The 27,594-nt window shown below is 39.0% G+C and overlaps 1 protein-coding gene across 5 annotated transcripts in view; it reads right to left on the bottom strand.

Moving 5' to 3' along the window:
• Positions 1 to 27,594, bottom strand: part of LOC145493479 (A disintegrin and metalloproteinase with thrombospondin motifs 16-like) — a 47,028-nt gene that overhangs the window by 5,632 nt on the left and 13,802 nt on the right. For 2 of the 5 annotated variants that reach the window (XM_081472954.1, XM_081472955.1), the window contains exons 2-22: positions 18,733 to 18,809; positions 17,751 to 17,779; positions 17,347 to 17,413; positions 16,551 to 16,855; positions 15,866 to 16,025; positions 15,139 to 15,299; positions 14,090 to 14,182; positions 12,852 to 12,976; positions 10,949 to 10,965; positions 10,617 to 10,725; positions 9,960 to 10,091; positions 9,272 to 9,434; positions 8,217 to 8,309; positions 7,417 to 7,559; positions 6,920 to 6,983; positions 5,973 to 6,057; positions 5,167 to 5,294; positions 3,505 to 3,628; positions 3,032 to 3,121; positions 1,434 to 1,597; positions 1 to 110 (exon numbers count right to left, since the gene is read on the bottom strand). The exon at positions 1 to 110 is cut by the window's left edge and continues 29 nt beyond it. In XM_081472954.1, the coding sequence (XP_081329080.1) occupies positions 1 to 110; positions 1,434 to 1,597; positions 3,032 to 3,121; positions 3,505 to 3,628; positions 5,167 to 5,294; positions 5,973 to 6,057; positions 6,920 to 6,983; positions 7,417 to 7,559; positions 8,217 to 8,309; positions 9,272 to 9,434; positions 9,960 to 10,091; positions 10,617 to 10,725; positions 10,949 to 10,965; positions 12,852 to 12,976; positions 14,090 to 14,182; positions 15,139 to 15,299; positions 15,866 to 16,025; positions 16,551 to 16,855; positions 17,347 to 17,413; positions 17,751 to 17,779; positions 18,733 to 18,808 (2,438 nt within the window). In that variant the 5' untranslated portion in view covers position 18,809. Of the gene's footprint in view, positions 111 to 1,433; positions 1,598 to 3,031; positions 3,122 to 3,504; positions 3,629 to 5,166; positions 5,295 to 5,972; positions 6,058 to 6,919; positions 6,984 to 7,416; positions 7,560 to 8,216; positions 8,310 to 9,271; positions 9,435 to 9,959; positions 10,092 to 10,616; positions 10,726 to 10,948; positions 10,966 to 12,851; positions 12,977 to 14,089; positions 14,183 to 15,138; positions 15,300 to 15,865; positions 16,026 to 16,550; positions 16,856 to 17,346; positions 17,414 to 17,750; positions 17,780 to 18,732; positions 18,810 to 20,656; positions 20,695 to 24,317; positions 25,131 to 26,188; positions 27,300 to 27,594 lie in introns of those variants that run through there. The other 3 variants (XM_081472953.1, XM_081472956.1, XM_081472952.1) reach the window with 3 other exon arrangements.

Genomic DNA, 27,594 nt, shown 5'->3' on the forward strand with positions numbered 1-27,594 from the left:
CAATCAGTCAGCGCCCATTCAAAGTTTCTCTCAGGTGGGGTTTCCTTAGGTTTAACGGGTCTTATATAGTCGTAATCCACTCCCGGATTCTCTCCTTTGACGTAAACATACTAAAGCAAAACAAAGAACAAAAAGAATTAGAAACAATCACTGTTAAATGTAAGTACCAGTCGTTCCTTTATTTAATCCAATTATGGATTCTCTCCTGTATTTACACATGTACTTCCAAATCCTTCCAGACAAGGAACAAAAAGAACAACAAACATTCATTTTGACGACGGGAAAGCCACGTTCCTGTTTTAACTATTTGCTCCAATCCTTGTCTCTTATGTCCACTTCAGACGTCGTGCTTCAGCCGTGCCGAACTAAATTCAGGAATTAAGTTCGACAAAAGCACGGCAGAAGCACGGCGTCTGAATCAAACTTTTGAATTAAGATCGGCAAGCAATTAAGTTCGACAAGGTCTGCCGTGCTACAGGACTCTGGCACGGCAGTGATTCAAACGTCGTGCTTCTGTCGCGCCAAACAAAATTCATAAATTATATTAATATATTTTGGCGGGATTGCGTTCCCTCGGGGAGCTAGGAGGAGAGTTGTTACGAGGTATCAGTAAATTCTGAATTTGGTTCGACTCTGGCACGACGTCTGAATCAGAGTTGTTTTTCTGACGTGCCACAGTCGAACCAAATTGCATTTAAGCTCGGCACGGCAGAAGCACGACGTCTGAACTGGGCCTTACGCCCAGTTGTGACTTTTCAATTACCACATTGATAGCCACCGAAGCTACTGTGACATCAGTTTATACGTTGGAAGGTTACTTCAACATGCCGCAGATTCACAAGGGAACGGACACATCATATTCATAGAGCGGTTTTCATTTGAGTGTCGAAAAGAAATCGGTTTTGGATTACTACGATAGACGATTAGCTTAAAAAACTCGCGCCAACCTGAAGTAAAACCAAAACCAATCGTCATTCGTTCGCACATGTTTTGTCGTGCTTCGCGTTTCCATTGGATTGCTTGTGTCCTTTATGATTGGCTAGAGTGATTACTTTGGTTTTGGGTTCATGACACTCATTTGAAATTCACTTTATCGTCGCAATGAAATAACATAAAGAAAACCAAGCAAATATTCCGACGGATTATTCGCTTTATGGTAGGAAATAAAAAAAATATGTTTTCAAGAATGTGTGCATATTTCCCACAATAGCAGATTTGCACGTTGTCGTCATTTGACTACAACTGCCAGAATTCCTTTCGTTTTTTCTTTATTTTTTAAATTTTGAATTCCCAGTGGGGTTTAAGTAACAATTGCCCTGATTAGCACAAGAAACAGAAAAAGTGAAGGATTCTGGTAGTTCTAGTCAAATGAGGCCATCATGCAAATCGCCTATAAGTTCACTAAAAAAAGAGAAAGTAGAGTATTTACTCACAACAACTCTTAGGAACGCATCTGTAGGACCTGGAATCTGCAGCTCATCTTTATATTTGCCTTTCTTACGAGTGTATTGTATAGTTGTGTTAGCAGCAATCACTGTTTGAACTTTTGAGCTTTTTGCACCGCCCACTAAATGTGTCCCGTTGTCTGTTTGAACCCCTAAAAAGATCACTGCCAGAGTTAAACCTCCAGAACATAAATGTGGTTCGAGTTATTAAAAACATGTACATGTAATACACATGTATGCGGGCATTCAAGAGGAAGTACTCTCGAATACTTTCACGTGGTATTGCTCATTAAGCTGTACAAGGAGGTTCTAACTTGTGTCTGTGGATGAAACCCTAGTGTGTGAACATTAAAATGAAAGCTATTGAGTGGTAATTTCATGTGGTACTGTTTATTACGCTGTACAAGGTGGTTCTCACTTTCAAGTCTGTGGATGAAACCCTAGTGTGTGACCATTAAAATGAAAGCTATTGAGCAGTACTTTCATGCGGTACTCTTTACTAGCTGTGCAAGGTGGTTCTTACTTTCAAGTCTGTGGATGAAACCGTAGTGTGTGGACCATTCAAATGAAAGCTACTGAGCTGTACTTTCATGTGCTAGTTTATTATACTGTACAAGGTTGTTCTAACTTTCAAGTCTGTGGATGAATATCTATTATGTGACCACTAAAATGAAAGCTATCGAGCAGAACTTTCATGTGGTGCTGTTTATTTTGTTGTAAAAGGTAGATCTGACTTGTAAATCTGTGGAAAACCCCTTTAGTGTGGCTATTTAAATAACTGCTACTGGACAGAACTTTAGTGTAGTGCTGCTTGATATGCTTCGACATGCTCTACAAGGTACGTGGTTTTTACTTTTTTAAGTTTGTGGATGAAACCCGGTGTATGACCACTCAAATGAAAGCTGTGGAGAAGTACTTTCTTGCGGTCCCGGGGGGTACTCCCAGAAAAATTACCTGGGGGTGTGCGGCCCGCTTCCCAAAACCCCTTCCCTATTTATGACCAAAATCTGCGATTTTCCCTACCCTATTCATGACCTGACTACCCTATTTATGACCGTTGCAACTGGCACAGTTGCCCTAAACATAATTTATGGAGGGCTTCTATTGATGATCTTATCGATAATGATGAAAAAGTAGCTTCTTCTAAAAAGCTTACCCAATTTACGACTAGAGTGCAAAAACCATACCCTATTTATGACAAAAATGGCCAAAATCGATACCCTGTTTATGACCAAAACGGCTGAAAACCCATACCCCTTGGGGCCGCACAGACCTATATACTCATATAAGGGAGTACCTCCCCCCGGGCTTGCGGTACTGTTTATTTATGCTTTTCAATGCGGTTTACACGTAACTTGAGAACTTAGTCTATAGTGTGTGATAAATCAGATGAAAAGTATTGGGTATTGTAAGGTGGTTCTACTTTTTAGTCTGTGAATGAAACCATCGATCTTGTGTGATCATAGGGAAGCTATCGATCAATATTTATGTAGTACTGCTAGCTGTTATGTGCAATGCGAACTTTTCGATAATTAGTGAGAGACATGAAAATCGGAAAGCTTCACTATTTTGCTACGTGTTCTCACCAATGTAATTATTGGATGATTTCCTCATCAGGAAATGGACACTATAAGAACCCACTGGAAGTCTGACCATTAGGTCTGCTTTATCAGCACCTAGAAAAAAAAAAACATCGAAACCATCATTAGCTAGTCTAGCGTGAACGTCCGTGCGAGAGAAATCGTCAATAAAATCTCTCATCCGTAATTAAATAATATACGCTACGCCGTTAACCATTTGTTAATTGCTGTTCATCCTAGATTAATTAATGCCATTAAAGCCATCATTGTAAAAAAAATAGAGAAAAACTCAAGAGAAACAGGAACATCAGGTAATATACTTATTGAATGAGCTAGGTTCGGCCTTGATATTCATTTGAAAATTTGATTCTCGATCATTTTGTACGAAAATGACTGTGCTTGGTCCGGGCTCCATGGCAGAGGAAAAAACAAACAAAAGCGTACACACTGTCGGTGAAGGATACAAAATTTGTGATTACCTTTCACTTTATGAGAAGTAGTGTAATTAGAAGAAACGATAAAGCAAGTGTCTCCATCCCCACCACACTTTCCACATCGATCAATCATTGTATTGGATTTAAGCACGTGGTCGCAGCCTACAGGCTGAAAACGATAATAGAAATAACAATAATTGCACGAGGATGAGCGAAATATCGTGTAATAATAATAATAATAGTGATAATAATAACAATAACAATAACGACGACAACGATAACGACGACGACGACAACGACAACGACAGTGACACTGACAGTAACAATAATGATAATAATAATAATAATAATAATAATAATAATAATAATAGTAATAATAAAAGTAAAAGTAAAAATAATATTTAACGAGGGAACCCAACTCGCCATGGCAGTTTTCAGGGGGCCCCTCAAAAAACCAGTCTTTCGCTGCTTCATCAGTAGAGAGCGGATCGGAGTAGTCAACATGGCAATCTGCAATCCGATAATTCTGGAACACGAGCCACCCTCTCTCAGGAAGGGATGGAGCTATACACTTACATTGTTGAGTGAGCCAATAGCAGACGCTTACACCTCCGCACACTCGAAAAGTTTTCGGTTCAGGACACTCGAAGGTTGACACGCCAGCCTTGCACAAACTACTCCTCCGTACTCCTGTGTCCAGTCAAACAAAGTAAACCGATACTAGCCTCACGCTACATACTATACTAAAGTTAGTGGTAGCGTCGTCTGCTCTTGGCGCTTAGCGTACCCAAATTCGCAGTCAGCCAATCAGAAGCCGCGTCTACCGTCTTGAAATCCTGCAATATCAAGTCACTGACCTGACATGGCTACGATATCGTGGCCACTCAGCCGAATTTGGATACGTCTCGCCCAAATAAGAACCATGGCGAGCCAAACGAGCATGACAGTGCATATATGCTTCTCAAACTCATTATTAATTGGGTCTTAATTCATCAAGTTGAAACAACAACAACAAAAAAATCACAATCGCGAAGGAGGTTTGGATACCCGGTCTTAATTAGCATAGATTTTGACGATTTTACTTCTCCGTTTACTCCTTAGTTTTGTTTCGATTGAGAAGATATATCAAACACTCGAGAAAGTGTTTCATCAATTATGCAACGCCTCGAATTTCGTCAAAAATACTCCGCTGCGCGTCGTATTTTCAACTTTCTTCTCGGTGTTTGGATATTCCGATGAAACACTGTCTCTCGTGTTTGATATATTACCTCTGAAGCGTACCAAAAAGGTAGGATTAGGTAAAATAATAATCTGAAGCACACCAGTGTTTGGGCTGACTTGGTTGCAGAGTCCCATAAGAGCTCAACACTGTTTTAAACTATTCTCCGTTCAGAATAAGTATTTCGCCTTATTCTGCTAGGAAAAACCATACTGGGTTGCTTTTATCGTTCTCGTGTAAATTAGGTCAAGGGGATGATTGAATATTCTTCAAATGTTTAGTTGTCGATCGTGCGTTTTCTTTGATCTAAATCATCAGTTCTAAATACGTGCACGTAAACGTTATAGCGGCCTCAACCTTGATAGTCTAACTAGATTCAAATCACTTCTGTTCCCTTCCTTTTTCGTTTAAGCTGTGGTGTGCAGTTTTAAAAGGGAGTAGGCCATGCTACCCCAACCATGTAACGTTGCTGTGAACACCATACTCACCTGACAACTGCCTTGAATGCACACATCTAAGTTGGTCGGAGACTCATTCAATGTACATCGTGTTCCGTCTTTGACAATACCGTAACCAATAGCAGTCCTCCCAGATATACACCAGAGGGCACAGGGACCTGAATGGAATTACACACAGCGGAATCGCGATTTTTCGAACGTCCATAGGAAACGAAAACTGGTTGAAAATGGGGTAATTCGAGAGATTGGGGGGGGGGGGGGGTAAAATTACTGTTGTAATTGCTTGACTGAGGGAAGGGGAACGACTTTTGGTTTTGGTTGTCGGAAGGTTCGAAAAATTGAGGGTTCGAGAAATCGGGATTCCACTGTATTAAAAAAAAAAAAGAAACGTCACACAATTTCTACTATTTTAGCATTTTGACCCTGATTGTGTCGATCACTCCCTTTCAAGAGCGACAAGAGACCACGCCAAGAGCAACAAAAATTGTAACAAATCAACTACCAAGCTATACATAAAATACAAAGGTAACAGACTACAGTTCACGAGGCGAAGTGCGATACACATGCAAGCGCTAAGAGCAAGCGCCAGGAAAGGTGGCGCGTGAGACGTATAAAAACCGCTTGCACCGCAGGCTAGGGTAACTATAGTTTGCAAGTAAAGATAAAACATGAAGGCTTTGTCTAGGGCCGTTAAGCCACCAGGCCCTACCACCACATCAGTAGGCACCGACAATAGAGGATCCTCTCTTTACACCGACTAACAATAGTTCACTTCAGCTAGTAAATATTCATCGCCTGCAACTTAACGATGGAACAAAATCAGCATCACGTCATACTTGACTTCTGATAATAGGGAGCTGGGCTGTTCCTCTGAGAGCATTGTTCTTGTCTAAAGGTTTTGGATATATCTTTCGGACACGCCTGCAAAATGAAAGCAAAAACAAGGGTTTCTAAATTTGTCGGTTTCTATAGTCTTATTAGCCCATTAAGATTATTTCGGGCAGCCATGTACTCTTTTTATTTTAAACTTATTTTTGTTCATTTAATTTCTAGCTGAATGAATTAGTACAAATAAAGTTATTGTTGTTGTTGTTGTTGTTGTTGTTCTATAAGATTGGAAATTATCCTCGGTAATACACGGCTTTGAAAAAGTAACTGACATCAAATCTGGTTTATTTGTTTCCCCTTGTTCGTCTCTCGTTTGTGAAGAATGCAATCTTACTACCAAACAGTTTTGCTTGTAACAAATTAAAATGGCTACGTCATCTTCAGAAAAAGAACATTTCCGAGTCGCCTTCTGCCTCGGTGTCAAAACGAGTCTTCGTGCGAAACCAATGTTTTTGTAACAATGCAATTTAATTAATTTTATTATTTATTTTGTGCCATACAACGTTCGTATTTTGATCGAGCTTACTTGTCTCTTAGGCGTAATGTGTATAAATAAAGTGTCGATTGACATGTGTTCGGCCTACACTAAGTTCATTTTCACGCAACTCAAACTTTTCTTCAAGAGAAAAGTTTTGCACGAGGATTTGTTTTGAAACAAGGCACAAGGAAACCCGGAAATAACCTCTTTACCAGTTTTTCTTTTTCAAGTTTGAGGGTTATTATCCCGTCGTAAATTCCTTCAGTCGTAGTTATTTTATGAACCTAGTTCCCAGGGCTTCCCTTGAAGTTGCCCTTCCAAATTTAAAGGTAAAAGTCCGTAGAGCGATGTTACGTACTTGTTTATTTTTGGATTTATTTTTGATTGTTAGATAACTTCCTACATATCATAACCAACCTGAGAGTTACAAATTCTCCACTCTTTGTCTGTTCCCTTGCATGGAGACCCTCCGTTAGATGGGCTACCAACAGGACGAAAATGGTCTATGATTAATTGACACTTTCAAAAGACGTTAGTTAACAAATACCTGGTAAACCAAGTAGATATCACATCCTAGTACAGGAAACAACATAGTTGTCACATCCTAACTGGACAAAAACGTAGTTGTCGCATCCAAGCAGAGAATAAACATTGCGTAAGGGTGTTAGAGTACCAAGAAATGACAAGCCTTCTCCCTATCCCTTGAGGATTGCTGGTGTACATATCAGACAAGAGGACGCTAAGTGAAGAAGTATTGAAGTGACGCCACTTTCTACTCCAGGGCTGCCTGTGGTTTCTGCACGTAGCCCCGTGGTAACAGCGCGCCAGTTTGAGCAAAAGACAACAATTAAAGCATGTTTTTATTGTGAGGAGTAAACAGTTCTTTAGCTGTACATATGAATTTTCAAACTTACACAGGATTTCTACAAACTCTCGTTCTGTACTGCACTCCTCCACCACAATTCCTGGTACATGACGAGTAAACTGACGGCCACGCGCTCCATTTTCCATGGATTCTCGGTCGACCATTGTCCCCACACTCTCCGCCTATGCACCACTACAAACCGACAATGCAATTAATTGTAAATCGAGGAGTTCCACTCACAGCCGTCGTTTTAGTCACCTTCACAGCTGTTATTTAGGTAATCGAGCAACACTTAATTCGCCCACTAACGGCTGTTTCAGCCAGAAGACACGTAAGACAAAACACAAGAGTTTATCATTCGTTCACGCTCTAAACTGTAGTGAGGGTTCCCTCTGTCTTTCGTGTGGTTTAGCCAGTGACGGCTTCAAGAGAGGTGTTGCGTGACGACGTTTTCATCTCTGACTACCTTCAAATTAATCCTGTCTAAGACCTTCCTTTTCGTTTTATTCTGCCATCTTTTTAGCCTTATTGTAATCACCTTTTTTGTCACACTGTATTCTCGTCTCACAGATTTTCTTGGCACAAGCGTTGTGAACATCTTAATAGTTTCTGTCACGAGGGACGTCCGTGATCACTTTCGGCTGTAGCTTTTATCACAATTAACATTCACGCAACGCAGTAAACATCAAAACATTCCTTGATAGATTTCAGTTAGTCGTTAGTTCCTTTAAATGCAAAAATAAACTAGATTTCCTGCGATTGTTATCAACTTCATCCCTCCGTTTTGACTGAGAACACTTTACCTTGAAATTGTTAAAACCAAGTTTACACATGGAGACTTTTACATACCGAACGGACTCCACATGGACTCCCGTCCGCTACTGGTGCGGTATAGCTCAGCTGAGTGCCATCTTTGAAGCAGTACAACGTACCACAAACACCCTGAAATTGCATTGACAAATGAGACTCGAAAGGAGTGTTTCAAACGTAGAATCTACGTTTCGTAGTTGTGTAATTTTATGTTAACGCATCAGTATACCCCAAAAGACCACAATTCCTTGGCGCCGCGTTACGTCCAGACGTTTGACGCAAACCCCAGTGAGGTATATATTTTCTGAAAGCTTAAGGATTGTAAATTACGAAGACATATTCATTGAAATAAAAGTATAAGGTTTTCAAATATAGCCCCTAATTTTCCAGAGAGGTTCACTAATCAACTAACGCTCGCAACACCAGCTTTCCCCTGCGCAGTCTTAAATTACCTTTATTAATGATTATTTCAAGACTATATACTTTATTCGTATTTAAAAAGATTTCTTAAAACATAGAACGGTAAAACGAACGATAAAGTCATGACTCCATAATCAAGAAAAAATACATGTTCGATCATACAAATTAGAGCATTTAAAGCGATTGATTGATTATTTCATCTCTATATATAACACTTCCACTCACACAACGTACATCTTTTTCAAACTAATCACCCTTATTGCGGGGCACGGGTACGAACACAGGCAAAGACATCAGTGCTAATGACGTCATAAATGCGTCTGTCCTCCAGTTGATCATAAGTAAGGACCAATCAAAATGCGAGAATAATTCGACAAATAGAGCGTTTTCACTCACGTGGCCAGTACACATGCAAATTTATGTGAATAAAAGAAAGTGTTTGCATACGAAAAGAGGTCAATTCCCATAGATCGGTTTGGTACACACGGCAACATGGCCGCCGTTTCATCGTTTTGGAACACCAATATGGCTGCCGTGACGTCATGTGTAGACACTCTATTATATCTTACGCTGTACATGTATAGTTTACGTAGTCTGTACAAACTCTGAGTTAAAGAAGAAAGAAAAGGGATGTAGGTTTAACGCACATTCATGTTATTTAACGGTATATTTACCGCTTGATATGGCGACATTCTCCACCCAGTGCCATACTGCATGACACATTGATCGTCTCCGCTGAATATTTCCCCAGGGAGTTTTCCTTGGTACTGAGGGGGGAGAGCCGGAAGTGGAGCAGCAGTTGGTGGGTCATTTAAACACCAGGACCGTGCCTCGTTTCTGCCGTGAAATCAAAGAATCGATAATGACCAAGCTTACAACAGAACGATGGCACATGATTGAATCCTTAGCTTTCGTTACACCAGGCCCCGATGGATCTTTCTTTGCTCGGTTTCTTCAAAACAGGAGGAAACTGGTGCCGAACTGTGTTAAATCAGTTGAAAGGATATAATTTCTTCGTATTTCGAAATTACGCAACAGTTCGAAGTTTCTTAGTTTTCTCCACATGAGCATTCTTCTTCGACTGATTTGTGAAAGGTCCATTTTATCCTTTAAGATGATTAAGAGTCTAATTTGAAAATGTATTAAAATAACCAAAGACGTTCAGTTTCGAAATACAATCAGGATTTCTATCCCATGGAATCTTTTTTTTTTTTAAATTTATTAATGCATAAACCACACTTACAAGTTCAACATGCACTATAAACTAGTTGTATAAATATACATACATTTCATTTCTGTTACAACAGCACTTTATCATCGTTATAAGGAACATCTGGAATCGAACACCAAAGGCAAACTTACTTCAGAAAATCTTGTAGGACATTTCGGGAACAGTTTGACCACGTGGCAGCATAAACACCCCCCGGCAAAGAGGCAGCCATAATATATGCATTTGAATTGCACCCCACATCTTTGTCATGAGCTAACTTGAAGCTGTGAAGACACAAGGCATGTTAGTACGAAAGAGGAAAGACACTCCACCATAAAAATCCCGAATCACGCCACTATTTTTGGCTCAATCCCGCCGATCCCGCTCCACTCAGAATTACCTATCCCGATCCCACTCATCGTGGAAAATCTCTGGATTAGCATATACACTTGCTAGAATGTTGGCTGAACTTTCCCAGAAAACGTTTTATCCAAGAACGAATTTGTGCCAACAATACTTAATTACTTGCTACCCTTATGCCTGCTGGCATGTAAGGCAGCAGTGTCTACAATAAATGGAATTTCTTAAAGAATATATTCAGGGCGGATGCATCGGCAGTCTCCTCCCAGGAGTTGTTTAGGGAGTCATTTCATGTTTGTAAACTCCCCATGAGGTAGCGTGAATGAAGAGAATCTTCATGAATGGGTTGAAGGGTTGGGTGGCGACTTAAATAAAGGTAAAGGATATAAAATACGTCGTATTTATGTTCACATCCTTTTCTTTTCTTTTGTCCACTTTTTTTCACTTACTTGTGACCCGTCTCGTGTGCGACGTGCAGTGCAGTTTGAAGACCAAGATCAGCTTGAACGTTACCATTTGAACGGGACTTGGAGCACATGCTGTTGATAGGAGCGAGACCTGGGAAATAGGGATGAGAAATTTCGTAACAACAATGAACTGGTTGGTGTACTTTTCAGAAAGTACCGTGTGGATATATCTAATATATGTATATATATTTTTGAAACCTGATATGTTCGCTAAAGCGTTGCAATATATATTAGCTCATGGAAGTTCATGAGTCTGCTATTTGCATGTAGAAGCCTAAATCTATCGCGCATTAGGGATAACAAACATCTCTTACCTCCGACAGGTATTTTACTGCAAAAAAAAAAAAAAAGAAAGAAAAAAGAAGAAAAGAGAGAGAAAAAACACAAAACAAAATGAATAAATAAGTAAAAAATAAATATTTTGAGAAAGTAATTGGTAACTTACGAATAACAGTTATTTATATCATGATTAACTTAATTTTCAACGTTAAATCAAGTCTTTGCTGTACATATTTTTATCAAATAGCCTAGAGAACAAATGAGAGAAAATTTGCCCCGTCTACACACACACACACACACACACACACACACACACACACACACACACACAACATTTCTTACACGACGACGAGCAAATTTCGCTTCCGATAAACACTGGAAACTGCGTCAGATTTGGCTTCCGTGGCTGTTGTTTGCATCACTGGGAGGGGGGGGGGGGGGACTCCAAGTGAAAAGGTCGGAGATGCTCGTCGTCTCTCTTAGGGGTGTAAATCACGGACTTTGGTCTCATCTAGGGTGATCACGACGAAATGCCACTATTTTTAACCGCCACCTTAAATTTTCAAAACTTTAAGGTGGCTCTGAACCCAATGTGCATATTATTTTTAAACTTCGCCAAAAGTTGCGTCTTATTAACATTTGACAATATAAAAACAATTTCACCGTGCCGCTTTTGAATTGTAAGCACCTGTAGGGTGTTTTAGCGGATCATGCTGTTGCTATGGTAACCTATTGTGTCACAAAAATAATAACAACGTGTTCACCAATGACTGGGCAGTTTTTTGATATCATGATTGTAGCATTAAGTGATAAAGAGTGGTTATATTGACCCATCAAAATCTAAGTACTGTAAACTGTTTTGAGCCACCTTAAGCAGCCCCAGCTTTTTTAGGATGGTGAGCCAACTATGACCATGAAAACAATACTCAATTCCCTCTTAAAACGCGCCTACAGCGAGTCAGGGTAGTTGAACTCATCATCTTGGACTGGACATTTGTTTTGATGAATACAACTAACATGACAAGTTTTGGATGCTAACCATTCATTGCCCATATAAATTTCCACACTTTTGGGTAACAGGTGAACATTTCTTAACCCCTCTTGTTCACAGCCAAACTAGAAGCTTGTCTTTAGCCTAATCACTCTACGCCAATCCGCACATAGATTTGCAGACTATTAACATTACCAAAAAACATTCAATAACAGGTCTATTGAAGTACAGTTTTCACGTGACCCTGTCAATCATACCAAATGGTCGTAAATCCAATTGAATGCCAGAAATGCCGAATTCTTTCTATAAGATGCGCCTGCAGGGAATCATGGTAGTTGAACGCATCATCTTGGACTGGATATTTGTTTTGATGAATACAACTACCAAGATTCCCTGCAGGCGCGCCTTAAAGAGGGAACTGGCCATTTATAGGCATGTGTTTTTAGGGTTATTCATCTACTATGTTAATTGACTTTTTGTTGCGGAGATGGAATACCGTATTTTTTTGATTAAACGCCGTCGGCAATTATTTCAAACCAAGGGACTTGGTTTCAAACACGTCGTAGGTCCGGAATATGTTTGGGCTTTGCAGTTTATTCGAGCCTGGAGATTTTATTCCGGCATTAATTTAGAGTGCCAAGTAACCATTATTAAACCCAAAGTTTATAATACCTCGAATATAAATAATTGACAACCTGGGGATCTTTTTGTCAATCCATCTGAGAGGCCTGACCTTTATTCAGGACTCGACGTTTAATCGAGAAAACACGGTACTTATACACAAAGCGAAGGCAAAACAACAACAACAACAACAACAAACAAACAAGAAAAACCAAACCAAACGAAAAATAATAATAATAATCGGCTTCTCAGGCCTTACTTCTTCTCCGATAATGCAAAGTCTCCCTTAAAAGTATTTACAACGCTATCTAGGTAGACACACGTACTTTGACACATAGCTAAACACGTCATAATGCTCCGGGTCATTATCAGCCTTGTTTACTGCAGGAAATGTCCATCTCATCATTTTTTTCAGTTTCTGGCTGTCACTGTCACTGGCTTTGAAACCGGCCTGAAAACCAAAAAAAACAAAAACAAAATAGGTTCAATAACGACAACAAAAATAACACCACAAACAACAACAACGACAACAGTAACAGAACAACTTTAAATATTTTCAATAAAAACTGCGAATTACAGTGCAATCCACATTTCAATCGAGTCTAGCGAAAATATGATCGGATAATTGTCCGCGGACATAATCTGTTCCGAGAAGCGAACGGTTTTAAAAGAGTTTTGGAAAACTGCGAGCTTCGAGGAACACATAATGTCCAGGGACAAATATCCTAGAATGCTTTCACGCCAAATGGAGGCTATTGTGCTTATCATTCGTCAAATATTTTTTGCAACACGCGCAGTTTTGAAAAGTTAGGAATATATAAACAATAGCCTCCATATGGCGCGAAAATGTGTTTGCTCGCCGACATTTTCTGTTCCGAGAAGCGAACAGTTTCTCGAGGAAATTGTGAGCTTCGAGGAACAGATAATGTCGGCGGACAAATATCCGAGCATATTTTCACGTTAAATAGAGGTAATTGTGTATATTATCCTTAGCTGGGGCATATTCAGTCACATGACGCGTCTATACCAATCGTACACAAGCGAAAATATTTGGCAGATGATGAGAGAATTGATTCGCAAAATTGCGAATTCAAGGTATCTGAAGTAAAATTCTAGAGAAAAAATAAACTACTAGTAACGACTTTTGGGTTGGGAACGAAACTTGACTCGACAATTTGGAATTTCGAGGTATCGAGGGTAAAATAATAGTGAAAGAAATGCAACTAAGGGGACGAATCTTGGTACAAGTTATCAGCACGTTATCAGTAAAAAAAAAAAAATTATTGTCCCAAACCTTGCATTTGAATTATCACAGTGTTCCGCGTAAATTCGCAAAATAGGCCATTTCCGAGCAGCCTTTTGCCTCTGCTTCAAAACGAGTCTTCGTGCAAAACCATTCAAATGGAAATGTGTTCCGCCTATAGGTTCATTGTCATGCAACTCAAACCCATTTTCAGATGAAAGATTTTTCACGAAGACTCGTTTTGAAACAGAGGCACAAGGTTACTCGGAAATGGCCGTTTATCAATCTAATGACGTCAGCACAATGGTAACTGATACGTACCTGTTCATCTGTTGAATTGAGAACAATGATCTTGGTGACAACGTAATAAACCTTTATGTCTCCTATGGAAGGATCTTGAAACATACCGGCAACCTGGCAAAGCAGAACAAACCAGTGTTACGTTGCATAGTATTTTGGTGCTGTATTGCCAAGTAAAAGCAAAGCATTTATGTGAATCTCGCCCAAATAAAGAGGCTTCAAGTTTAGCGAGCCTCTCGTAAAAACTGGAACGTATATACGAGTCAATTAAACCTACCGATCTACAACGAACCCACATATTACAAACCTCGAGCCCGCATGAGCAAATTCCCCCGATGTAAATAATTCACATCAGTAACAATACCCCGATATAATGAGCCCACATATTACAAACCCCCGATACAACGAGCCCGCATAAAACCAAATCTCCCTCAGTCGATGCAGTAAACCTTCCGATGTAAACGCCTAACACGCACCCAACAAACGTATGACTCAACGAAGTTTCCAAAAAAGGAATCTAGATGAAGCGAAACCCCCCCCCCCCCCCCGATGTTATTGCTGTTGTTGTTGAATGTTTATGGTGGTCGTTGCACTTAGCTACAACTAGCTAGTTCTCAGGCATGCCGCCTGAACTGAAAGAAAGAAATGTTTCAAATAAACATAACAGGCTTAAAAATCCCAACAGATGGGAGGCATATCAGTTGGCTATTTACAAGCATGACCGAGCAGCTGAACTACGGTTTACCGAGAAACAACTCCAGCCTAGTGGTCAGAGCGGGACTTGAAGCCGCGACCTCCGGATTTCAAGTCCAGCGCCCTAACCACTCGGCCACGCTGCCTCCGTGATACAACGAACCCGCACAGAACGGACCTTCCGATCATAAAACGAACCTCACCAACAGCAACAACAAACCCCAAATGGAAACACAACTTTGAAACACTCGATCAAGTGCATTGATGAGAGCTCGAAAGTTCTTGTCAGCAAAGCCTAACACAAACTTTGAAGTTCTACCGAACTTACTGGAGTGTTAAGATCAGCAAAATGTCCATACGCGAATGCGTATACTCACCATGTTAGCAATAACAAGAAGAATGGTTTGGAATTTATTTGAACCATACTTTTCTTCGTAGCTTTTGGGGACAATTAATGCTGCTTCCAAATATTTATAGCTACTACTGCTGGTTTCGCGAGTTGTCCTTTCATGTGTAGATCTCTTTAAGCGATCGTTACCTGAAAAAGAACATGCTCTTAGGCTCGAGTCTTTCTTCAAAGAACATCCAGAAAAGTGAAACATAGAAAAGCTTAAAGGACCTAGGCCATCATTGGCTTGAAACAATAGTAACGACGGCGCGTCTTCAAATAATGGGCTGATGTTTTCAAGTTTGTCGTTAAAGAAGATGGGAAAGAAGAAGTAAGAAGTTTAGAAAGGAGTGTGATTAAGTTGATTAAGTTGATTAAGCAAAACAATACCCCACCATCGTTACAAAACAGAAAAGAATAATGATTGATCTACACCAGTTAGAGGTCAATATGTTTTGGTTGTAAACTCAACACCTGTATGTATTTTGATTAAACTTGAACAATTATTAATTCCAATTTAATTATCTATGGTTTGGGAAGCGGCCAATAACATGATTGACAAGGCACATGTAAATCTTGAGAACCAGGCTTTTACCAAAGTTTCTTGCATTATAGCCAAAGATTTATATAGTTACCTCGGTAAGCAGCAAATCGTCTTGCAATAGCCATTCGGGATAGGGGACAAAATTCCTAACAGGCTAAAAAACGTAACCAACCTGACGTCTTCGTTTGACAGCCTGATGCCTCAGGATTTCCAGGTGATAGTTTATAAATTAGATGCGGTGAGGAGTCAGCACTTCTTCTCACGCGCTTAGCCAAGTGTGCAGGTAGAGGTTGTACAAAAAATAAGTCACGTGACGTCCTTATCATACCTGACTGATAAAACAGAACATAAAATACAAATACTGGTACCTTTCTAATATACTGTACTCTATAGGACATTAACAATGAAAAAAAAGATACTAAATAAAATTCATCAAGTATGCAAGAATCGAAAACGTGAAATGGCCAAATGGGAATTAGCTTTGAAAAATAGCATAAAATAGCTCATAAAGGGGGCTTCGGCCCAAATGGGATCTGGAAAACCAGTAGAGTTCTGCGAACAGGATTAAGCTAGGTCAGTTTAATTTACGTGACTTTGATAAAAAAAGCTATCGTAGTATACAATAAAATCTCTAAATAATGTTTAACACCTACAGAAAAAAGGAATGGAGTAACTCGAAAGTCACAAAGAAGCTCGGTTGGTCAATGAGATAAACCTAATTTCAGCTGACATAACGTGGCCAAAAAAAGGTCTGTTGTCAGATGGGTAGACTGGACACCCCACGCTTCTGAAATAGTTTTCAAATAAGATGTGTTAAGAACCAATAAGCTTCAATATTTTGCTTTAATCGGTCTTACCAGGCTTCTGTCGCTTCTCAAAGCCACCAAAGAGTCTGGGTCAGATGACACTTTTCCTAAGTAGTATTTGTTCCTAGGTGCGGGATGAGTCGTTACCATACCCCCTCTATGATGCCTTTCAATGACTAAATTTGGTGACATGAGATTTAGATTTCGCTTTAATCTTAGCTGGAGTTTGGAGCCGAATGCATGCAGCTTATAGTGCAAAACATCTGGATGGTCAATACTCCGTCTGCGGCGAAAGCGAGACACAGCCCTTCCATTCGCCTCTGTTTGGTGTGGAGCTCTTACTTCATAATCGGGAACTTTAAAGAAAGAAAAAATAAACATCGGTTTCGTTTCGCCATGCGGAGACGCGTATTTCACTCGCTTAACGCGCGCATTCAGTCTACGTGTCTTTAATGCGGTTTTTAACGCGTTTTTAGACGCCTTCATAACACATGTCATGTACGTTGAATGAGTGAAGGCGTACTTCCTCTGTTAATAAACTACATTCATTTGTTTAATAACAACACCTCACCTGGCGAATTGTCAAAAAATACCTTAAAAAGTAGGTACATACAAAAGTAGATAGAAACTAGGGACATACAAGAGTAGCCTAATCCACGCGTTCACTTACAGTTGCTGAGAAACCGCGTAACCCATGGAGAACGCAAAAAAAACAAACAAACAAACAAACAAAAAAAACAAAAATGAAGAACGAGTGGTAAAAGACGACGGGGGTTTCCATAGATCTATCTCGTTCACGTTTTCTAATATATAAACATTGACAGCTAAAAAGGTACATGGCACTTACTTTCAGAAGGATCCTTAACACCAAAGTAATACTCTATTTCTCTCTTAGTCATGTGTTGGTGTAGATTCTAAGGGAGGAAAAAAATGTTTAAATAAAATGGGAGTTTAACCGGGCGTGATCACGTGACTTTCTCCTCGGAGTTCTAATTGTAGTCTCGGTCGCAGCTGTTACTAGAGACCTCACGCAAAACAATTCTCCCAATTGATCGCCATACATGCTTTTCTACGTAAGTGTTGAGAATCTGACAGTTTATCAACTAAAGATCATATCCCTGGCCCTTTTGATGGTTTTTCTTCGCAATAAGTGTTTTATCCAATGAGCGTTGGCAGTTCTTCTAGAGTGATTGTTCACCGGATTTAAATTTTTTTCCAGGAATTTTAGTATCAACTGAGATTGGGACTTACCTTTTTGGATTCCCTTCCTAACACAGCATCTAGAAATGAAAAAAAACAAAAACAACAACAAAAACAAAAACAAAAACAAAAACAAAAACAAAACAAAACAAACAAACAAAATTATTTTGACACACGCACGTCATTTATAAAAGGCCGGATACTTTTAATACATAATTCACCGACGCAGAGAGAATACATGAGAATGGTCATCAATTCCAATCTTATTTTTTGTCCTTCAGGCTCAAGATCATGGTGGTATATACAGTTTCCCATATGAACTTTAAGCGGATGCATGTACAAGGCCCTTTAGCCCCAACTAGGACAAGAGATGCCTCGTCTTCAAACGTAAGCCCAGTTACGTCATTTCACCTTATCCTACCCTGCCTGCGAATATATGTAATACGCTTTTATTTCTTTGCCGTTTAAACTGAAGTAGTACATTGTTTACAATGCATTCAGCTGTGAAAGCAAGAATTGCGTACAGCGGTCCTGTTGAACAGAGTGAATGGTAAATTTTGGCATACATATGATTTAAAAAATGATTGACAGGCCTAGCACGACTCCCACTGTTTCGTGATAAACGGTCTTTGACCTTTAGAGTTTAGCTCTAACAAGTATGTCTTTCAGAGATTTTCCTCTCCTGTAGGAGATGACAGGTGGGTCTCTGTATATTTCTCTAAGCAGAGGTTGATCTTGGATTAAATGCCATTTGCTCATTAAAATGCTTTTAAGATTGGGCACTGATGGATTATATTGTGTGACAATATAATCCATCTGTTGAACAGAGTGAATGGTAAATTTTGGCATACATATTTTTTCTTTTCTAATTCATCTAATTTTAGGGTATGTTTTTGTAGAAGAATTATGGTGTTTTTGTCAAGGCAGATATCAAAAGGTAACCACCTGCAACAGAGCTATTGTGTCCTTGCTAACAGACTGAAAGCTAAGTATTTTGACTAGACGAGTTATCTGTGTGTAATAATATTCTTACCTGTATATGTGTATTTCAGAACGTGCAGCACAATGAGGACGGACCAGATACACAGTGGATAAAGCATTCTGTACATTCTAAAAAGCAAAATGGGAAATCTCTCACATAAGCTTGTCTCTTGAATCCCTAGACCTTTAACGAGTAATCGGCAAACAGGAACGAGAATATTTGTTAATTAGTAGAACCTTGAATGCATGTGTAAATGAGGCTTAACAGATGCATACTGGAATGTGCACATTTGTTCAGAGGTTCATCTGCTTCAGAGCTAAGAAAATGGTGAAACGTTTACCACCTACAGGATATAATTTGTTAACCTGTTTCCGTTTCCAAAATTGTTCAGTTTAGACGTCGTTCATCGACGAAAGGTTTCCGTAAAAGATCAGTCCTTTACCACGCCGAAATTTTTGCTGTTGCGTTTTGCGTAAGAAAAACAGAACATTGCTTGGTTACAATAGTAAAATCCTGATATACCGAAAAAAAACAAAAAAAAAACAAGCAGCAACGGAAAGTATCTGCCTTTGATTGTATTTCTAATGAAGTGTAAATCACTGATCAAAGGATAATCTTTTACAGCCAAGCTTAGTTAAGATGCTGTAAGGAAAACGAATTAGCGGAATGTTTCAGTTAACTGCAACATTAAGCTGTAAAACCTAAAATCATTCAAATTGACAAGACGACACCATATAAAGAAATATTAGAGAATAACATTTTCAGTTCACATTTTCATACATAGTTCCATGCATACTCTTGCATTATGTTTAGCCTCCTGTGAAATAAGTCATTTCTTTAAGATTCACGTACATGAAAACGAAACAGCAGCGGATGGAGAAGCGAAAAAGTGGTGCGGATTGTCGGAAAGTGGTCTTGTGGGATGATAATGTCTTACGTTATGTCATATTTGCATGCCAGCCAGCCAGTCAGGTCTGTCAGCCAGCCAACGTGTGTACTGTGAAAGCACCATATCCTAATTAATGTTCTTTTCAGAATTTCTTTGACACCGTGACTCACTGCATTGGCATTCGTTAAGGATATGAGACTAACAAAGAGTTAGGAAATGCAATACAAATCTTATATTGAGCTGCGTTGGTTTCTGTTTCCGGTCACATAAAACCATCAGAATAGTATACATTTCGCATTTCTTTGCAATTATTCAAAATAACGCAGCACTCGCTGTCACTTACCAAAGAAGTCAAAAGAAACTTCTAGATTTTGTTGTTTTCATGGTCGTGCCATATAGGCAGGCAGAGATAATTATTAAGTGGATGTGTCCGCGACTAGTCCAGGTGTAGATGAATAATGAAATAATGGATCTTATGATGTTAATTTTCCGCCGGGCTCAAATATTAGTTTGCTGTTATATCGATCATAACTCAAAATGAGATTAACTGCTCTTAGAAATGCCCGTTACTGTGTCGTCACGCAATGCTTCATTAAAGCGTCGCGGGACAAGAAGAGACCAGTAAAAAGCTAAGACTAAGATAAACAATACAATCTAATGCAACCTTCCAAGTTTTTTAACTATTAACTCGATTGTCGACAACTTGTTGTCAATTCCCCGAGGATAAGCCAGTTAAATTTTTGCCTTGCGAGGGCAAGGGATAATTAAAAGACTCTTTAAACTCTCTGGCTTTGACCTCATGGAGCGCGCGGACAATTTTCCTTTCGCGCGTTCTTTCGCATCACGCTGCTCGGACTAAGAACAAAGACGAGCTACTCATGGTCTCTTTCATCTGTTTCAGTATAAACATTCCAACATGTGTGTGAAATACGTGTCCCGTATCTTTGTTATTAGCAGAATTTACGATAAGCCCAAAGAAAATACAAACTAACACTGTCCACGGCAAGAAAGCATGGCTTAGCTGTCCTGTGGTGTACGATGAGGATAAGAAAGTAAGTACGCATCAAATTTCGCTGACTTTCTTACTTTTGCATGAAGCAGCAACGCATAAGCTTTGTGTTGATCCGAGACAATTAACTGTGGCATCTAATGGGACTCTAATAAGAGAAAGAATTAGAAAAAGAAAGTACCTGTGAATTTGCACACGAGCAGGCCGTCTGAAGTCACTGACTCCTGAGTCTGTAATGTTCCGTGCAGATATAAAATGATGCAAAGGGCTCAAAGATCTGGCCGGAATACTTGCACAATAGAATTGACAAGATACAATGCGAATTTGACTTTGAAAAGAATAAGTGCCGTAGTTAGCAAATAAACTAATTTAACAATCTATTCATGAGGAGAATGGATATTATATTATTTCAAAGAAACTTTTATTCAACCTATTCATTGGTTTCCAAATATTGTTAGAATAAACTAAAAACAGAAAAAAAGAGCTAAATTGGAACTTTAAACTCTGAGTCCACCAATGAGAATATACTTTCTTAGATGTAAAGTTAATTCCTTTTTTACTTAGAAATCAATAACAATTGACATCTGTTTAACTTAGCAATATATAATCAACAGGAAACGTGTTTTTCTTATTTCTTTCCTTATTTATCTGCGATTCCATTTTTGCAGTTTCTAGAATGAATGAATGTGAAGAGTCAAAGGCAAAGTTTAATTAGTACAAAGAAGTTTTAGCGCGTTCCAAAGAAGTCTATTTTTACCTGCTGAGTTGTTAATTGTTGCCGAGTCACAGGGCGAGATATCAATTTTGGTGTCTTTTAACGAGTGCTAGTACGTTGGCAATCAAGTGGGTTAATCCCATTCATGCTGCACCGAGCTGTATCCTCTATTCCGCAACGTATCCCGGCAAAGATCTTTGTTTTTCTAAGCCATTTATTTGCTTACTCCGTGAAAATCTTAGCCTGTTACCACGTATTTTTGTCAAGCCCTCAATAGCAGGCAAATACACGTCGCAGAAACAATAAAACGTACAGCTAAATATATATGGGAAACGGAGGGAAAAGGCAGATGCGCTAAAAGAAACCGTGCGAAACAGTCAGTTGGCCAGTGGTGAAATCTTATAGTTCAGTGACAGGAAATATAATATCACCTACTGGTAACACTCGGCTCGTATGATAAACATTTTGGTGGACAATAATGATTGACAAACACCCACCTTTACAGCGCCTAGCATTTATACACGGAACAAGAACCAACCGTTCCGCCGAAAACGGAAATTCAACAAGTCCCAGAGATGATATTTTCAAATCATACAGGGCATGTAATGTATAGAACCAATTCTGTGGTTTATTTTGTCTCCAAAAACGTTTCTGTTTTCAAACATAATTAACTTTTTTTGAATTTCAAACATGACTGCTTTTTCAAGATTTTCCATTTTGACACGTTTAATTCGTTTCAACGGAAATACAACCGGATTATTTCTAATAAAACACAAGTTTGATTTCGCGCGATTGGACATCGTATTTGTGCACATTTACAATGAAAACTCTTTTCAAAATGGAATTATAATTACTAAAAGACTACTTATGTGTATTTTACTGAGTAAAACCGAGAAATTCCAAAGCAGATATAAAATTAATAGTAATGAGACCACTTCAATACATTTCACAAAATGAAATTTACAACGATAGCAAAACCGAAAAGCACTCAAAATATACTTTACCAAGATCACAACTAGATGGCCTCGAGCGTTTCATAATTAACAAACTATAAACAACATCTGCTGGCCTCAGTATAAATATGGAAATTACACTCAAAGTAGGTAGTTAAAAATTCATAGTCTTATCTCTGACGACTACTCAAAATGGGATTACACTTACTGATTACTGGTCTCTTGGGAAACAGTTAGTTTTATTCTCCTCCGAATCTCGATCACGGTTTCCCGAAACGAAAGCGAGGGAGATTTAAGTGTTTCCCAAGGGATCAGTATTTAATTAAGTGTATACTGTAAAATTATAGTACATGTGCCATGGACAGTCTGATTCGATATCTGATTACCAGGAGCTTAGTTATTTATTTCCGAGTTGAGACCAACTAGCGCAGAATAACTAACGTGGGTGATTGTTTGAAATTAAAATGCATGCATGTTTTCACTACAAGCCACGTGGTTGTCTGGCTTAAACATCTGCTATGGATCTGCTTGCGATACCATGGTGAAGATCAGAGACAGCCTCAAAATGCTGTCTTGATGGGCGTTTGCCTCCGTTGATCCTGCGTAAGGTGTAACAGCAAGCTGAATGGTATAAACCCTCAATATAAGAGTTTCCCATTGAAAAATAGTAATAATAAAAACGTTACGGTGTTTGGGAGAGTGGAAAAAAAGACCGATTTCGACCTGGATGAATTTGTCAATGAATTTGATGCCAGCTTGGTAACAAAACTCAAACAGGATTTCTTATTTGAATAATTGCTTAGCATAATTTATTGTGTCTCTCAATTCAGAGAATCTTATAAAAGTCTGTCGTTTTTGTATCAATTTTTCGAGACACGAATTGTTGACAGCTAAGTGGATACGTTTCAATGCTTGACTTGAAACTTACGATGCGATCAAACGTGTTACGTCCTGAAGGATACATTTCGCAAATTCCCAAAGCGTGCACGAGCAATGTCGCTAAGTAAAAGATGCCGAATGTTTCATTTTAGAAAGGTACTAAGAAGAAATAAATTGTCCGAATCAATCAAACGTTACTTTAAAACAAACCCTCGTAAATTTCTTAGTTCTAACGAGAGAGGATGCTCCTGTATATGTTTGGAGGGAGATAGAGGGTCTGAATAGGGTTGATGTAATCTCAATTATCAGTTAAGTTCTTGGCCATTTCTTAAGTATCATCAGTTAAGATTTCAACAGTTTTTCAGCTATCAGTGAATGTTGCAGATCCCGGATCTCAGCTTTCAATGAAAATGACGCCACTTCTCCTCTGACGGTCCCCAGTTCTGACAGTTCTCAACTGTTAAAACCCATCCAGGGGTAAACTAAATGAGTAAAATAATAGTACAGGGCTGTGGATTTGTTTTGAGTTTAATTATGCGCACCTACTAACAATTCGGGGGTCTGTCTATGTAAATAACATCAAATCAAATCACACCCAAAACAAAGCAGGCACACGTAGCTAGTGTAAATTAACTCAGCTCCTCAGTTACTTAGTTCCCGGCTGAGGGTTCCTTCCTATCGCTGCTAAGACGGAGTCTCTGGTGACTACAAGACTGCGTGATGTCGAGTGACTGTTGCATGCATCTGTTTTGTGCCTTTGACAACATGTTACGGTCCACTAACTTTTTGTTAATTATAGCTCAGGGGCAAATGTAAACAAGCGAGATGCAAGGTAATATTGAGTGTTTTCCGAGTATGGAAGTCCAAAAACAAATGAATTACCCAGATTCACTGTCACATATTTCAACACCTTTTTGAGTTGGCAGTAAAACACCGAGGAAGTATAAAGCAAGAGCTTGTATCGACGTTTTTAACTCTTGAGCTTTGTCGCGCAGTCTGAATGGCGTGCATAAAAGTCTGAGAACTAGTTGTTCTCTTACTTTTCTGAACCTGTAACATACGCAAAGAGCTCAGCCTTTGGAAATTTCAGGAAATAATAAACGAAAGATAAATATTTTAACACTGTTACTGACCTAATAAAATTTACATATCGAGTAGCTTGCGGGTTTGAGTAGCAAAAGTTCTGCTTACCTGTCAAAATTCAAGTCATAAAACCTGCACTGAAAGCCACACCAAAGGCAAAGCAGGCATGCAACTCAGTTGACAGGACGATGGATCATAACTGCTAAGATGTTATATCTACAAATGCAGCGATCGATGGAAATTTCCCATTGCTAGCCAGAAGACTTATGCAAATACTGCAATCCAATTAGCGGCAAGAGTACAATATCTTGTCACCGAGTATGCATATGGATTTAAACACTAATTAATTACATTATACTCATTATATCTCTATTATAACTGCATTGAAAAACACCGTTTTCTTTCACAGTCAAGAAGATAAATTTCACTAGCGTTTGGAAAATTGACAATTACCGAACAAAGTTGCACGGCACTACACCACTTTATTGTTTGTGGGTTAAAGGTTCACCGCGCTAACGTATGAAACGTCTTTAACAAAAAACAAAACAAAATAAAACAAAACAAAAAAAATACTGACACAGTATTAGCAATGGTACTCAGACTATTTTAAGTTACGTCGGCGATGATGGTAGTAAAGTGTATGGCCTATGTTACTCTACACATTTTAGTGGATTCTGGAACCTTTTGAACAATTTAGCACGGTTCATATACATAGATGGGATGATCGAGAGTAGTACCAGTATTGGCAGATGCAAAGAGACGACACAATTTTAAGTGAAGCAGTATCGAGAAAAGCGTTGAATATTCTACAATGATATAGCACCTCAGATGATAACATTAAGAGTCATGATGAACACTAAGTTACATATAATTGAATACTTTCACCCAATCAAACGACAACGAAATTGAAGCAGATTAAAAAAAAAAAAAAAGAGATTTACCTTGGGAAAGTTTAACATGAATCCCTTTTCGATCGTTTGGTCGCGTTTACCAAGTCTAATAACTCTTAACTCAAACCTTGCCTGAGCAAGGTCCTGCTGTAGTGTGCATTACTCATATTCAGCTTGCTCAATTAAATGATTAAAACACATTAACGGAAACCCACGAGGCGAAATGGTCTTAGTGTCTAATATTGCAGACAAAAAGCATCCATTTCTGTGACGCGCCGCCTAAAAATATGTACGTACTTGCGCACGGTATGGATAAACCTTGCGAGAAAATAAAAAAACAGTGGCGAAGAGGAACGAGAGGACACTGTGTTGAGCCAGTTTTCATTTCTTGTTTTGTAATTGAGCAATAGTTTTTACGCCATCGGAAGACTATTGCGTGCCACCGGACATATAATCCTATCAACACGCGAGTTTTGAACTCGAAAATTTAACTTTTTTTTATTTTAAGACCTTTCAATAATGGAATAGTGAAGCGAAAATGAATTCAGTTGGCAAAGGTGTTACATGTACGTTGCACTGATCATAAAAAGAAAACAACCAAACTCGCCATATGACCTGGCTAAACCTAATGTAAACAATACGCTACTTAGCGCCCACTATCAATTTGTGAAATAAACTTGCGAAATCCCAACTTTGAGCACACTCCTAAATGTAACTGGACACGTAATATAAATGAACTATTTGGATCAGTCAACAGGTCTTAACGCGGGGACACGAGTTACGTTCTGGTAAACTCAGAAGACAACAACAAGACAGTCATATTATCATAGTTCGGTTTCGGCTTCGATATAGGATTTTATCTATGTGCCATTTGTTTACATGTACACTCAAACAGCTAGAGGAAGTAATTAAAAGCCATGGATAAAAGGAGTAATCATTTTCCTTCACGTAAGCTTTGAACGTGTAGGATAAACGGGAAGTTAAACTTTTGAGGATGGACTATGTCAAGATAAGTTCAGGAAGAAGGAAGCAAGAAGGGAAAACTGTTATTATCTGACGTTAGTAATATTTCAATACTATAACACTCACCAAGGCAACTTTATACAGAGTGGCGTCCAAGTTTAATCTTTACTGACGTATTTTGCTGATTTCCTCTGAGTTTTACCAGTTGAAGTAACTCAAGCCGCCTCTTTTAGAACCGATAAACTGATCCTGATAAGTTAATTTTGTTACGTGTCAGGCTCTGAATTTTGGAATTTCGTCATCCATTCAGATTTCCCATATAGCTCTTGGGCACTGATTAGCGCTTTGTTTACAAAAGGCGTTTTTGGTTAGTTTGTTTCCTTTAGACATTCAAAACAGAAGGGACAGCGATTGAGTTGTAATGTAAACTCATCTCGGATTATTAACTGTCTACGTTTTAAGGATGAGTCTGCCAACTTGGTAACTAAAGGAAATTGCATTGACCTATAACGCAACAAACATATGCATACCGTCTACAAGCGCACACTGTCCCGCACGTTAAGACACATGCAGCTTGCGTATACAAAAAAACTCAGAGTATTTACATAACTTCTTACTCATGGGTCGAATGACGATGCATCGGTTTGCCTGCAGAGCAGGCGGTGTAGTGAGGCAGAGCGAGAGCAAGTCGCGCGCTACGCTTCGCGTCGGCCCGCTAAACCACCTGTTCTGCAGGCTAACTTTGTAGCTTTGAAAACATTAGGTTCCAACTAATCACTTCATCCTTCAAGAGGGTGTTTGACGTACCGCCTTAGTGCTCCGAGGCAATTTGGCAAATGAGACGTTGCGAATTCATAAGATTCTATGGAGGTTTTTTTAGAGTACGGTATTGAGTGAAGAATGATCAGAAACTTTGAATCGGTGTCAGGTTTTTGCGGTTAAAGCCACAATTAATTTAAAAAACTAGAATTTCAGTTTCGAGTATATTCTTGAACTGTGTCGCAAAGCATTTTCGAGTCTGTTAAATTCGTCTACAAAGCGTGCAAAAAAATTGTATGGAGCTAAATTGACCCTCTTAAGCTCTGAATTTTTCTGCCCAAGGAATCTTCCAAGAAAGAAAGTAACTTTGGGGGATCAAGCCCGGGAAGTACAAGTTTGTTTTAATTAGCCTTTTGATGCTGTCTCAAGATGTGTGTCGTGTTTCGTGATCTTCATCGGAGTTAGTGTTTAAGAATGGCTGACTGTTAGGATCGAGAAACGCCGGTCAACGTCCCATTTGACAAATCGCTCATATTTTGCCCAAAGGTACCCTTAGGTGACCTAATTCTAAAAATCATATTTAAAGGTTCCAGCGAATTTTTATTTTTCAGAAATTCGCGAAAATTTGAAAGCGCGGTCAAAGTGCGGGTTTTCGTGTAATAAAATGACCGAAATAAGGTGCGAGGACGAAGCGCTGCTTAAGTCTTAAAATAAACTCAATTGACTTCAAACTTCACACAAATGTGGAACAACCACTCTAATTTATTCCTCGC

The sequence above is a fragment of the Orbicella franksi genome, chromosome 7, assembly GCF_964199315.1.
Source record: "Orbicella franksi chromosome 7, jaOrbFran1.1, whole genome shotgun sequence".
NCBI classification, from domain to species: domain Eukaryota; kingdom Metazoa; phylum Cnidaria; class Anthozoa; order Scleractinia; family Merulinidae; genus Orbicella; species Orbicella franksi.